Source organism: Pithys albifrons, chromosome 6, assembly GCF_047495875.1.
Source record: "Pithys albifrons albifrons isolate INPA30051 chromosome 6, PitAlb_v1, whole genome shotgun sequence".
Lineage (NCBI taxonomy): Eukaryota > Metazoa > Chordata > Aves > Passeriformes > Thamnophilidae > Pithys > Pithys albifrons.
This window is the reverse complement of record NC_092463.1, coordinates 48547379-48562890: the sequence shown is the minus strand read 5'-3', so window position 1 is coordinate 48562890 and position 15512 is coordinate 48547379. Positions and strand designations below refer to the sequence as shown.

The following is a 15512-nucleotide window of genomic DNA, read 5'->3' as shown; positions in this document are numbered from 1 at the left end:
ATCAGTAACAATTAATAGTTTGAGAAGCATTATTTCAAATTTCATGAGCAGAAGAAGCCTTTAATATTATTTTCTCTTGCTTCTGCAAATCACATCCAAACATGTAACTTGTATCTACCTACAGAAGAATCTTTGTTTACAGCCAGAGTTGCTATGCTCAATTTTAGTAAGTTTTCACAGTATTCTGCAGAACAAGTAAATATAAAATATAGCTAAGGAAAAGGACAACATCTATAAACGTATGAGGAGTTCTGGGGAAGGATTTGTATGCATAAAATATTGCTTGCTTTCTTAACAATTATTTCCATTAATCTATTAAAATATATTGTTTCTCCCTACCAATCTCTACCCAAAACATATATTCATGTATTTCAAAGCCAGAACAGCCTCTTGGGTCTGATCATCACCGCTGTACTTGCCAGAGAATGTTACCTGGTTATGCTTTCAATAAGACTATGCCATTTTTGAGTTTCCAGTGGCTTATATAAAGAAGTAAACTTTTAAAAATACATGTTCTCTGACTTTAGCTGAGCTGGTAACTTTGCCTTTGGCATTGCACCTGCTGCACTTGATGGGTTTTCTCTGGTTTCCTGTACAAGGGATATTCAAAAATTCCTCATTGTTTTACAGTGAGTCTTGATCTCAGATGTGAAACTCCTGGATTCAGGTAATGATTGGTGAATATCAGCTCTCAACAGGGGGAAAATGAACCTTTTCCACTTCTGATAGCCTGAAAGAGAACTTGAAAACCTCAAGACTCAACCACCACAAAAAAATGCCAAACCAGCAAACAACGTTGTTAAATTCTACAATTCCTAGACCAATTTTGCATTTGAAGGCCTTGAGTCATGATTTCAAAGTGTCCAACTGCTGCACTATTCAGCATTTGACAGACCCTCCTGCCAAACATCACAACACACTCCTTATGAAGCAAGGCAGAGCAGGAGTCATGAGGAGGGTGGCACTGTCTGACAGAACATTGCACCTGGCATTCTTCAGCTTTCTCTGTTTCTTAGAGACACTCCAGATTTCTCCCTAAAAGTGTGTTTCCCTTACTGGCAGTGCTCTGCAGCTCCTGCTTGCAGGAATATACCAGAGATTTTGGCACTACTGCTGTGAAATCTTGATGTGTTATTTTATTTTATGAGGAGTCTTTCCCCCACTGCAGCGATGGGAAGAACACAAGGCAAAGTCAAACAAAGCTCTTATTCATTGCCTGTCCTTTAAGTCACACGCCCCCATGCCTACGCATGCACACACAGACACACTTCAGCAAGAGCTTTCCTTGTGTATGCTCAAACAAGCACAGCCCCAGGCAATGAAAGGAGAAAGGGCCCTCATAATTGTCATTTATCAATATTCATAAAGTACCTGCCTTAACCCCTCTTGTGCATGCTCAAGAAAAAAAGAAAAAACCCCACAAAATGAAACGCAACCAAAATAAAAATAAAATGAAATAATCATCTCACTGCTCATTACCGCAGGGAATTTCCTCTCAATGTCACCACTGCCCTGCGCAGTAATTGGCATTATCTGTTATCTCTGAAGCCATAATAAGGTTTGCCACGGGGCATTTTCTGTAATCATATTTTTATTTGTCAGCTAGTGAGATACAGACACCAAATGTGAGGTTGACCAAAGCCGAGCCCAAGGCAGGAGGATGCGAGGCGCCAATCCCCGCTCCCGCCGGTGATGTCACGCCCAGCCAATGAGGCGCCCGCCAGCCCTCCCGCTGCAGCATCCCCTCCACCCGCATCAAAGAGACTCTTCCCGAGGAAAGTGAGGATTTGTGACCTACCCCAATACGTGCTCCCATATTGTTTCCGACAGAACATATAGCCGAGACCCCTCCCACAGTATGGAGGCAGGACATTCGAAAGGGACTATTGATTTGGGGCACCGAGACGCGGTGTCTTAAAGGACCTGAGTTTAGCAGAGTAGACACCCAGTATTAGGTGAATAGCAGCTTAGGAAAAAAAACAAAAACATCATCGCTTTTGTTCAAGGAAAACTTCCCAGGCTCGAATGGTCCTACACTGGTGTCCGAGGAACCTCATTTTCCTCTGCTAATTCTGGCACCACTGCTGAGTGCATCTGCTCCAGGCATTGCAGCACAGCAGAGCACAGCAGAGCCCTGAGAGTTAGCACAGAGGAAGAGCTGGAAGAAGAAGCAATAGTGCTGCATCACTGAGCTAACTGCTTGGTTTGCCAGCTCAGGCAAAGCAGCAAGGTAATGCAGGATCCCATGAGATACCTCTGCATGGTGCTGCCTGTTCAGTGCACGGTTGCCTGTGGGTCCCTAGCATGGCACAGTGCCATGTACACACAGAAGTCCTTAGAGGACACTACACTGGGTTACCTGTGAGTGTTCCCCCATGGCCAACCTGTACCACAAAACCTCACAAGTGACTGCATCATGGTACATCAAATATTCCCCCACTGTTTCCAGTAAATAGAATAACAACAGAAAGCACATCCATTTTTAAAACAACACACAAACAGACTCAAGTTCCACACCCATTCTGCTTCCTTTTCTCAGCTGCTTGTTTGAAAACACCTCTCAGACAGAGATGATCTCTCCACACAGTAGCAGCAGAAGCCTTTTACTGACGGGAGGATTGGGGAATCCTTTCTGAATCAAAGATTCAGGAATCCTGGTGCATCAATGCATTTTGAGTAGTGAATGCTGAATGTGGTTACATACTGCTGTGAAAGTAAGCCACAGGTATTTCACAGTATTTTGGAAGGTACAGGAAGAAGATGGGACAATGACAGGGGGCTGGCGACACTAGGCTATCAATCTGTTCTGCCAGTAAGTTAGAAGCACCCCCATTTAGACATTAACCAAAGCAGAAGCCTTAATTTTTCCACGTGGTCATAACTGGATAACCTGGCTGATTGAGATGATTTGTCATTTCACTGGCCCACGACAGGACAAGGTCAGGCTTCGTTGCTTAGGAAAGCACATTAACTTCTATACTTGCACACATATATTTTTATGCATGTTCTGATTTTCTGATAACTGTCCAGAATACAACACAGAATCTAATATAACACAGACCACACAAATCTCAGAGTGACCTGGAGGGAGAGGTTATGATTTACTACTAACTTATTCAGCATGAGATGGGAGTTTGCAAGGAGACAGAGGATTTACTTATAAACAAGGCTACTGCCCACAGTCCAGTATGTTTAATAGAAGAAAATGGATTCCTCAAGAGAGACATGCACTGTGCCCCGAAGATTTCACATATCATTAAACTTGCAGAGGTGCTTGTCTGTCTGTCTGTCAGCCTCACCACGATCCTCACTCAGTTTATGAAAGTCTCCCAGGTCAAGAGGTATCCATCACAAGCTCAAAGGATATACGCATTCTTTAGTAGAAACTTCTATCCCAATGGAGATTCAGATTTCTCTAGAATATTCATTTGGAAGAGTAAATAATTTGTCTTCAGTTGTACTTAAACATTTTTTAATCTTCTTGTCTGAATCTCTAAGTATTAAGCCAACTAGGGAACGGGAACATGTATATATGCAATCCACCACTGCCCAGTGTACATAAAACATAACAGCTCTGCAAGCTATCAAGGTTGTATGGTGGTTCTAAGAAGGTCATTGTTACTCAGTGTAGTTGATTGGCAGGGAGGAAAAAATTGTGGAATTCACGGAGTAAAACCAATCAGACATCTCTGCCAACAGAGAAAACTTAGACCCTCTAGTTACGGTATGCAACCTGCTCTTGACTTCTCTGGGAATTTCTCTGTTGTAACCCTACCTGTACCATTGTCCTCAGGCCCCTCTCACCCAGATCTACCACCTCTGAACTGCCTCTTCTGCTAACAGTATACTCTTCTTAATATATCCTCAAGAAAGGCTCTTCTTTCCCTTTCCATTTAGAAATATACTTTCTTTCAGAATACTATTTCCTGTTGAGTCAGAGATGTAGGGAGGGGGATGGAAAAGAAAGTTAAATATTTAAGCGTCCATTTTTGCTATAGCCTTTTATGCTGTGGCCATCTGGTTTGTGAGTTTTCAGCACAGAACTGGGGGTACAGAAAATCCCTGTATGGCTACTGAGAAGTGATTATGCAAATCCAGCTACTGCAGTATCTATCAGTGGCCCTTGACCTCCTGGAGTGGGAGATCTATGGCTGGCTATGGCTATGGAGAAGCAGCCATGCAGACATAATGTAAATGCTCTCCCCCAGCCAATCTAAACGCAAGGAGCAGGCAGTTATGGGTCAGCAGCTATACAGAAACTCTTGTGCTCAGATTGATTACAACAACTTGATTTCAGTATAATTTAAATTCTCTAAACTTGCTGGAGAGGAAGGAGACACTAGTCCAATTTAAAACACCACCTGAAATCACAGGTTAAACTACACTCGATGGTTAAATAATATGATGAAATTAATAAGTATTAGAAAATTCTTCCCTACTGGAAAGGAAATTAAAGGCAATGGTGACTCAAATGCCCAGAAGGGACTCAGTGAAGGTTGCCAAAAGCCAGCAGGTTTTCAAAAACTGAAGGAAACCATGACTTTGTTGTAGTCACAATTGTCCCAGGTTTCTCCAAGGATTCATTTTGATATAGTGTATGCAATTCTTAGTTATTAGTAAGTGCACCAAAAACTATGGAAATGAAATTGGTTTTCCTTGGTAGTCTTGGTTTTCCTATTTAAAGTGGTCTCTGAGGATGAATTCTCCAATCAAAAATGACAGATAATCTCCATGAAAAGTCTATCTGTGACTGGTCTCACAGATGGTCAAGAATTAAAAAATACATCAGCATTTTACACAGTGCTTTTGGAACTTTAGAACATCAATTACTTATTAGTAAGTAAAAGTGTAAAGATAAGATCCCTTTATGTGGTTTTCTGTAAGAGATAACCCCTGTGGAAGTGGCTGTACTTACCATATCGAATGACTGTGGCAGAAGTCTAAAGCAGAGATGATTTGTCGGAAGAACTTCCTGGCTTCTTTTGGTGTCAATCGTCCCTTTTTTACAAGATAGTCGAAGAGTTCCCCACCTGACACATGTTCTAGCACCAAATACCTAGAAAATAAAAAAGCCAGAATTTTCTAAGTACGTGATCATACCAACCCCCTCACACTCACAAAGTTGCATACAAATACTTCATTTATATGTGGTCAAGGAGAATACTTTCAGATATAACAGTGGAAGAGAATCAGAATTATAAATTCAGGAGTGATTAATATTTTTAACAGGGGTTCTGCAAACTTCAGATCTGACACTGTTGGATTCAGTGTCCAATATCATAGTGAGAGATAACCAGGAAGCCAAAAATTACTCAAAAAGAGAATAATCAGGTATAAGTTTCCACAGTAGCTCTTAAAGATACAGTGGAGTAAGACTGTGTACCAGGAAGCCTCAGGTCCTTTAACCAAGCTGACACTTCTTTTATAAAACAGCTGTGGCAAAGCTGCACTCAGACAGAACCAGACAGATGTCAACAAATTAGAGTGAATTTAAAAAAGAGGTGAACAATGTAAATTATGGGGAAAAAAAAGAACTACACATGTGCAACCTACATAAAAGCTTCAGCCTTTGCTGTTGAACATCAGTGACTTGCTGCAGTAGCTTCCTGTCCTTGCAACTCACATGTGACAAATGTGACACTGAGTGAATAAATGCAGCACAAAAGGGGTGTAGGAGCAAGAGAGGAAACTCCAGACCTCATATAGAACTTCTGGCAGTCACAGAGCGAAGAGTGAAACCTTCTGGAAAGAAAGAACTTGCCATGGGTGGACCATCTTGTTGTAAGCGAGGGAAATGAAAGGCAGCCAAGCAGAGGAAAACAGAATGAATCTCTGGAAATGCTGCCTAATAGTGGTAATGAAACATATTTTCCAAGGAAATGGCAGAAACATGATCAACTGAAGCATTTATAAACAAACGATATAATATGGACTAAGCAAGAGGTTTGCTTGAAATCTCCGTAAACTTTTTCCATCTCCATTGTGCTTTTGTGGCCTAGTGCCTCTGCTTTTTTGCCTGGCACATACTATCTTAACACAAAATAAAGAAAGTGCAGAGGGAGATGATTTACCCATGTTCTGAAATTACAAGTATAGAACAAATTCTTTTGTTTTTACTGAAAAATCACTTTTGTTCTTTGGCTCTGTTAGCTTCTTTAAAGGCTCTAAGAGAGACAGAAACCTGTACTCCTCACTTGCTGTTTAACACCCCTGAAGTGAGTTTCAGGGTTTCACAGCAAGGGATGTGAACTGACAGGTGGTTTCTGTAATGCAACTATGTAAAGGTGAACAGTGGATTCCCACCCTCAGCAGTTTGTTTATGAGACATCAACAGAAAACTTGAAAACAAGAATTAGCTATTTTTCCAAATGTTGAGTGTACTACTTAGTCCCTGCCTTCCAACAGCACAGCAGACCAAGCTGTGCTGTCTGTGCAGTATGATCCGTCAATCCTTTGCTCTACAGTAAGATAGTTTTACTACCAACATTAATACAACTCTTCAAATTTGACTGGACAATGAAAAATAATTAATCCAGAATACTGTCTTTTCTGTACCACAAGCAGCATAATCTCTGAGGCATTTTCTGAATTTGAATGGAAAGTGAAGAAGACCATTATCACTTTGGGGTCGTAATTATTCCTATTTTCAATGTTTCCAAATAGATAGGACAGTAGAAGAACTAAAAGCCGTTCTGAGGAAATTAAAATTGCCTTAATGATCACGGATTAGCCTTGAAGTTGCAAAAGTGGGACCTGAGCTCCTGGTTAATCATCAGCTCCTGTGTGACTTCCCTGTGTCAGTTCCCAGCTAACAAAAGGAGAAAGCACTTCCCTGCCTCACAGAAATGCAGCAAAGACTGCAGTAAGACAGACATTAATATTGTCTTGTCAGCTAAATAAGTAGTAAAAGAGCACATAAAGGGAACAACAAAATGAAATTACAAACTTTAAGGAATTCCAATTTTATTTTTTGCATTTTTGATCAAAATAGAAACAGTTACAAGAAATATAGTAACATTGACCTTTTCCCCCCTTTCATTAAAACAAGTAAATAAAATAGAAAAACCTTAACTTGAAAATCACATTTGGAATATGTGGCTTATCTTCTCTCCAAGACAGATGAGTAGTTACCAGACTGTGTACTGAGTACACCTTGCTAATTTGGAGATCACCATTTATCCACATGACAGTTTTTGAGCAAGTAATTGAAAGGTTCAGAACAAAGCTGATAATGCAGTAGCCATAGGCACTGGGGTGTCCACATTGTCAAGTCCCAGTCCTTGCTTTCTAAACCTTGGCTAGCAGACAATCTGGTAAGAGGATTTGCTATATAAATTCATTCTCTATCTCATATTAGATCTGGCTAACTATCCAATATGGCAGACCCAAGCCTGGCACAGAATCAATCCTAAAATTCTTGACAGCTCTCCCTCTCATTGTGCCCAGCAGAAGCTGGATACAGCAGTGCACCTTGCCTCTGCAATTCAAATTGTTAGCTGCTTTCTTTTTCTGGCAGGTATCTTAGAAAGCTGATTGCAGTTACAGGCATATAGAACACCCTCCACACTGGTTTCAAATACACAGTTTTGGAAAATTACAGACCCAGCATTTCTGTCACACACAGCAGGAACTGCAAAGCAATTTATTTTCATCAACTTCACCTTATTAAAAACACTCAACAAAAATGCACTGACATGTTGTATGAAAAATAAAACAAATTGAAAGACAGGGAGCATTTACAAGGTTATTCATTTTTTGCTTGCCACCTAGAAGCACCAGATATAATAATGGAAATGAACAGGGGAGAGCATTTGAAAAAGATTTGTGCCCATGACAAGTCAAGGGACACAGAGAAGCACAGCAATGATGTATTCTGATCTGACAAAGCCCCCAACGTGACATGAGTGAGAAGGACGACAAACACATTCCACAGTGGCTGAGTGCAAGAAAGAAATGCTGCAGGGATCACCCCCCAAGTACTACGTGGCTATGTTGCAGCAAGGATTCCTGAGCTCAGATTTGTGCCTCGTCACCTGCCAACCCTTATTCCCTCCCTGTTGTACGATGTAGGTTTTTTCAGGACAGCCCCCAGCTCGGAGATTTTCTGTTAAACAGAGCCATAATTCAGCACCTGCCCCCATCTCTGTGCAAGCCAATGTTCTGCTGGCACATTACATGGCACAGTAGTGGTACACTTGTTATTTCCAAACAGGCCAACAGGAGGGATTTAAACATTTCCAAGTGTTGCACTGGTTCTAACTATCACTGTATGGCTCACACAAACCCCACTTAGTGCTGTATATCTGTATCTATCCATTTCTGTGTGTGTGAGTGTGCCTAAGTGGCTCCACAGAAGAAGAGAATAAATACTCTGAAAAGCAAAACAGAAAAAGCAAGGGAAAGAAAGAACATTATTCCAGACGCTGGAAAATAAGGCATACAGATACTACATCTTTTCTGAATCTATGCCACAGAAAAGACTCCAGATCTTCTGAGTTCACATCAGCATCTAAAATCCTTCACTTCAGCAAAGTGCTATAGGATTGGAAGTATGCCAATGCCAGCTCTTGGAGGATCCAGGAGAAGGTAAAATAACATGTAGCCTCTAGGGGGGAAAAACACTAAGAAGCATTTTCCTGAGTTTCCTTTCCCTTTTATCTTTCCCCGATATGACAGATTCTCGTTTCACTATAGCACTACTTTTCCCATTTATTCTAAGGAAGCAAGCAAATTCTAAAAATCCCAGAACAGTAACTAGAACTACTCTCCTATTACATTTAGAGGTGAAAAGCAACTTCTTGGTGAATGAAGCTATTTTTTAATCCTGTCTATGGAAGACTGACAGCATCAGTCTTCCAACTGTAAAAACATAAGAAAACCTGCTCTGTAATAGCCATTGCAAGGAGGTTCAAGGAAAGGAATGACACAGTCTCTGACTGGCAGCATGCACACTACGTGCCGGGATAATATAGAGAGGACCTATATTAGGACAAAAGACTCTGTAAGAGCTCTTAGCTCTCACATGTTGGATGCTCTGGACACACACCAGCTCTTCTAAGCCTTGTATTTCACATGAGAAGTAAGTATTAAGAAGCATTAACCTCCTGTTCTTTGCTGATAGGGAACTGCAAAGCAAAGTGACTTGTCCAGGGTCACAGTCACCCAGTATCAGAGCTGAGATTAGGACCTGTAGGCCCTTGTGCCTTCTACTCCATGCTGTCCCCACCACCAATTTCCCCTTTGCTTGCTAGAACACTGGAAAAGACAGAAAACATCAGGGTTCTGCAACTCAATATGAATCCAAGTGCATGCTAAAAATAAATTCTCAATTACTTTTCCTCACTAGACATATTCTTTATGAGGTTGCAAATATTTTCACAGGCCACAGCTTGCTTTCATAAAGACACCAAGGTCCACATCTTGCATTAATACCTCATGTCCCTGCTACAAGCCAAGACATGAAACTAAAAATCTCTGATGAAGTTTCAGAGCTTGAAGGAGACAAGACTGGTCTTTAAAAACAAAGAAGCTGAATACTAAATTCAAGAATAATTTTGTCAATTGGAGAGGAACAGAGATTGCATCCAGCAGCATTCAATCTATTCCCTTTGCCATTTCTCCATCTGCATCCCATCATCATCACCTCCTCAAAAAAAGATTCTGAATTCCTAACCTCAAATGACCCACTACATATCATATCAGAGATGTGCATGCTAGGCTCTTTTCTTTCTTTGTTTTTTTTGGTTCATTTTATTTACTCTTTCAGGAACCAAAACAGGAAAGAAGTAATAACAAAAACTTAAAAATACAGCAAAAGAGGGATGGCTTCTGCATGTAAAAGACAGGAAGTAGCCAAGATGAATGTAGAGAAATGTAGTGTTAAATTACCTTTATGCACCTCACATTCTAGCTAAGCCAGGAACGAGCACAGACTCCAGACCTCTCTAATTGACAGTACAGTCCTCATCTTTGACTGTGGTTTGTTCTGTAGCTTAAACTAGAAATTTATCAAAAAAGCCCTGTGCCTCTCCTCCTCATTACCTCAGCTTACTGTACTGTAGGGATCAAGATGTGACAGCCCACCAGTTTCACATTTGCAAATTTAGAAACTCAGATAAAAAATCAGTATAACTTTTTCCTTTTCTCCTGAATAAACTGATGTTGGGTTTCATCTTTAACATCTTTAGTTGTCCTACCATCAGCTCAAACACAACAACATCAGCTGAAACAAACTCTTAGACTCACCACCCCATCACACTTCTTCCTTTCTCTACCCCTAGAGACCTGACTGCTTGTTTGATTACAATTTGGGCTTGTAGTGTAGGTGTTACTTTTGATTCAGGCTTTCTTCAGGTCCTTACACCTTGGCTGTAGTGGTATCTTTTAGCTGTTTTCTTTATTATAAGATACTCATTTTTCTATCCATCCAGATAGCTCAAATTTCGTGTCTAATTTTAGCTAGATATCTTGTGTCTAAATTAATTCATCATCATATCTTTGATAAACACATTCTGGCTCCATTTTTGGTGATGCAAAATAGATATCAGACCACTTTACGCTTTGACCACTCTTTTCATGCCTCCATCATTCTCCTTTTTTTTACAGTTAGTCTAACATGAACTAGCTTCCTTCATTTCTTGTAGCCTCTTCTGTATACAATCTAGGATCTCTTCCTTGGCCTTTGTGGTTGAGTTCTGTCTCTGGTCAGCCTTCAAAAGGAAGTTCTACCACCTACTTCTTAAATACCCAGGCAAAGAATTCTGTGCTCTCCTAACATCTTCTGTACACTTGGAAAAGCATCACTCTTAATGACAGAGCTTCCTTCCTGAAGACTGTTCTCTGCTGTGATCCTTGACAGAATCTTGGACTTCCCCTTCACAACAGTAGCTTTGTGTTTTAGTACTGTAAGCTGGTTTTGTCCCATTATTGTCCAGTTCCAGCACATCAAGGACTTCTCCATGAGAACACCTGTTGCACTACAATACTATGAACACTTCACTTAAAACAGTAAAAAAGACATTTTGTGATTATTTCCCCATTCTATCTGGTGGACTGTGCTACAACTTGTTAAAAGATGCCTTTGCACAAGCCCTAGGGAGGTCAGAGGAATAACTCACAGAGCCCTCATTGAGGCAAGGCAGCTACAGCAACCTCCAAATCAGGACTGTAGCTAAAGAAACAGGCTGGCTCTGAGCAATGCCTGGAAAAATGCTGTTAAAAAAAGACCAACTGGCACAGATAACACCAGGACCATACGCTACCAGGTATTTCTGACAAAATAACAAAAACCCCAAATAAACACACCAGATCTGTAAAGAATGAAAAGCCGTCTCAGCCATTAGCAAAAATGGTGTTAAATACTAAAATTCTTGCCAGGTGGATCGCCTGAAACAGCCCATCAGTATATATGCCCATGTTGGTATGCAGCTCTTGTTTTCTCAGGACAATTTACAAGACATTCATAGCTACACCAGTTAGGTCCTCTGGGGTGGTACAAACGTGTTTATTATTATAAAAGTGTTAAATGTAGAGAAATCTCTAGATGAAAGCTCATGCTGAAACACAAACTATTTCAGGTAAGTATTATAAATACAAAAAAATAAAGATTACCAAGAAACATTCTCTGATGCTCTAGGAATGGTAGTCAATTCAGAGAGCTTCTTGTTTTGGTTGGGCAACAGAAGGTTTGTGTATCAGTGCTTGCAATTAGCTATCTGCTAGGGAACCAGTTAACTATGCCAGAATTAGACTACATATTCATGTGGCACTGGCTAGTTTTTAAGATGCGCAACTTCAGGCATGCACTTCAGCAAGATGCAAAACCCAGATGCAGTTATATAGAAAGAGACACACACAAATACACAAAATACCAGATTTCCTGCTTGCTTCCTCTGTACTCAAGAGTTTACCATTTTGTGATGCCTATGGGTAAGACATATGATGAAATGACCACATCTGTTGAGAAGCTCAACTACTCTGTTTTATTACTTAACAGTTAATTATTATATGGAAATCATGAGCATAATCCTGAAACTGTGGAGCATGGCATGGATCAAGACACTTTAGAATTGATGCAGATGTCTGAGCAATTACCAGTCAGGTAGGCATCTCCTTCATAGAGACAGATAAGTCTTTAGTTCTCTTCAGTCCCTGTGTTTACTAGTGCCCATAGCTGTAAAACCCTCTTGAAATTTGGCCACAGAATCACACACAAAAGGAAACGGCTGCACCACAAATGGTATGGGACAGGCACTGCCACCAACCTCAATGAACTCTGGACCATCTCACAGTAACCCACAATAATCAGCAGACTACTCACAAGAAATTAGCTACTCCTTTTGACCAGTTCAGCTGAGAGCTAGAAAGCTCACTACATTTCAAAGCTCTGGTGAACCAGCAAGGGATTTATTGGAAAGAGCAGACTGAAAAGCCTCTAGAAGAAAAAAGACCTGGTGATTCCTCTTCCATGCCACCACTCAACTTGACAGATGTCCTTCCATACATATATATGACTGAACGTGTGTCACAGGGAAGAGGTTAAAAGTTGCCCAGTCCAGCCTGCCATACTCTGTAGTTCTTTGACAGCTTTTTCTCTGCACTGTTTTCTGTTGATTAAATAATTGCTATCAGATATTAAGCTCCTTGTTATTGGCACAGCTATAAATTATTCAGAGGTTATATAAATTCTTATGGCGGGCATGAATTTTTAAACCCTAATTTGGCACTGGGCCAGAAACTCTCCATTTTTTTTCCCTTGCCTGCAAGAAAATGTGCATGCATTAGATTTCCTTTTTTCCAAAAGAAAATCTTAACTCTAGTTTTCATGTTTGAATGGAGGTTGTATTTGATTGCTCATTACATTTGGACATGAACAGGTTGGGGCTTTTGGGGAAATAAGGTAGTAGGAGATTACGCTGTTGCACTTTGCATCATTGATTTATTTGCGATGAAAAGTGTTTAGAGTAGCACATTCATGGTGTGTAGTCATGTATGACAAGGTACTGCAGCAGGCACCCTATTTGGGCACAAGATATGGAATGGATCTATCCAGAGGGATGCGCTGCACAGAATGGGCAGAGCTGAGGCAATACCTGCTAGGTCACTGCTGTAATTCTGTGACCATGTACTTTGGGGTTTTCTTCTTCAGAGCTAAGTGGCCTTTGCTGTAACAACTAGGGCCCAGATACACATGTTGCCTGCCAAAGACCAAAAGAGAAGTTAGGCATGTGAATATACTGTGGCTCTCAAGCACCATCTCCCCTTGCTTGTCTCATAGAATTGCTCCACTATGGGCCTGTGTTCCCCAAGCCCAGCATCATCACCTGGATGGTACCCAAGCACACATGGGGCAGTGAGCAGAAGACAGTCAGGCCTTTGGGTAGAGCTTATTAAGACTGTGTTGCACAGGGTGTAGTATTAATCATCACCACCACCTCTGTGCAAACGCTGCTTTGTGCCAGGCTGGCATCCCTCCTGCAAATGCTGACACCTGTCCCTGTCACAGCAGCCGCTCCCCTTCCCTTGGCTTCTGTCCAGATCCTCGTCTCCAGGCCCACCCTGAATTAAAAACCTCACGTGTGCTGGCTCCACTCCTACCACTGACTGGCTTTCCTTTGACTACACATTTGTAGTTCCAGACAGTACTAAAACAGGTCAACAACAGAGGAAAAGGGGTCAAAGTAGCTGATTACAATTATTTTTTTTAGGTCTAATCAAGGCTCAGGTAGAGTGCCCTATTGCCTTCCAGTCCCATTTTATTTTCTTTCCCTGCATTCACAGCATCTGACACCCCACAACCTGACCACCAAGAAGCATACCTACAAAAAAATTTATTTTCAGCTCTGGAGCTGCTCCAACTTTCTGAACCCTCTTTCTACCTTTAGACAGGCTTCCCTGCAGATGGATTAAATGTTGAAGTCTTTGCCTACTATTAACAGAAGAACACAGAGAGCCTTTTTTCCCCTTCTTTCTTGCATCCTCTGGCACCTTACATTTCGTTTTCAATAAAAATAAACAGAATTACAGGAAAACCCTGCAGGAGAGGACTGGCAGCACAAAGGCCTCTGTAGATACCACCAGGGCTGTACATCTTCAAGTCCTGCTGTCAGCTGATCTTGTATGAACCAGAAAAGTGAGCTGTGCAAAGGTAGGAGGACATTTTAATTTTCTTTTCTGGCTCATTGTGATGCATCTTCACCTCTGAAATCAGGAGGTGGTGTGTTGTGTACATTGCAGTGAGGCTTGGGCACTTGCCCAGTGATAGCATTGTACTCCTGAATGATGAGAAAGGGACTTCTGCTTGGAAAAGTTGCTGATGAATGAATGCATGGCACACCTCAGAGAACAACAGTCTGGTGTCCACTCCTCTCAAAACACAGTTTTGCTTAAAATGCTGATTGAGTTGGACAACACAGAGATTTAAAATAAATGCTGGCACAAAATTTGAAAATTTGAAATCTTAAGTGTGAAGATTTGAAAATTAATCAATATAAATCTCCACATATATCTGTAAGCACTTAGAAATAGAAAGTTACAGATATATATATATATATACACAGACATCGATGGAAAGGAAATCAAGAAATACCAGTACAAACATCTGAAAGAAATGGCATGGACTGGTCCTACTATGTTTTTTTTATATTTCATTTCAAGTCCCCATCAAACCCGTGAAAATTTAAACTATACAGCTAATCAAATGAGATCAAAACAGATAGTGCTAATCCTGTTGGGGGCTCTGCAATAGAACTGTATCAGTCAGCTTTATCCATCCTGGAAAGAAAGTTCCATCTCCTGAGGACGGTATGATAGCACTTAGTTTGCTATGCTAAACGTTCCTCCAAGAGTGGGACAATTGCTTCTCTATGATCAAAACAAAAGCTGACTGTACTGCATAAAACTCAGGAAATAAAATGCAGTAAATATACATATCAGAGATTTAATAATAAAGCATAAGATGGCTTCCTAGAAAACATCCAAGCCACTCACTTCATTCATGAAGGACTGGGCTTTGCATGTTTCCCCTTCTTTAATCCTCAACAAGTCTGCTAATGCTCATTCACAATGGTAGTGCTGCTAACAGTGCCTGAACTCCGTCTGCCTCTACAGTTGCTACACAAACACTGTGTAGGGTCCGTTCAGGAAAGACCTTTTCTATACATAGCACAGAGAAAACAGGGCCATCACCCAGGTTCACACAGTTCATACACAATGCAGAAACCGTGTGACCAAAGAGTGTGTCCTGTCCCCTCTGATATGCATTACAGAATACACTGAAACACTCTATCATCATCTTTGTTGCTGACTTGTTCCTTCCCTTAATTCATTAGTACATGCCCCATTCCTGAAAGTGCTCAAGGTCAGGTTGGATGGGGCTCTGAGCAATCTGGTCTAGTCAAAGGTTCCCTGCCCATGGCAGAAGGGTTAGAACTACATGATCTTTAAGGTCCCTTCCAATCCAACCCATTCTGGGATGACTGTGATCTACACTGCCCTAAAATTCCTGACTCTCT

At 41.0% G+C, this 15512-nt stretch overlaps 1 protein-coding gene across 8 annotated transcripts in view; it reads right to left on the bottom strand.

Annotated features, from left to right (window-relative positions):
• Positions 1-15512, bottom strand: part of BRSK2 (BR serine/threonine kinase 2) — a 320507-nt gene that overhangs the window by 91556 nt on the left and 213439 nt on the right. For all 8 annotated transcript variants that reach the window (XM_071558782.1, XM_071558784.1, XM_071558789.1 and 5 more), the window contains exon 4: positions 4916-5056. In XM_071558782.1, the coding sequence (XP_071414883.1) occupies positions 4916-5056 (141 nt within the window). The remainder of the gene's footprint in view (positions 1-4915; positions 5057-15512) is intronic.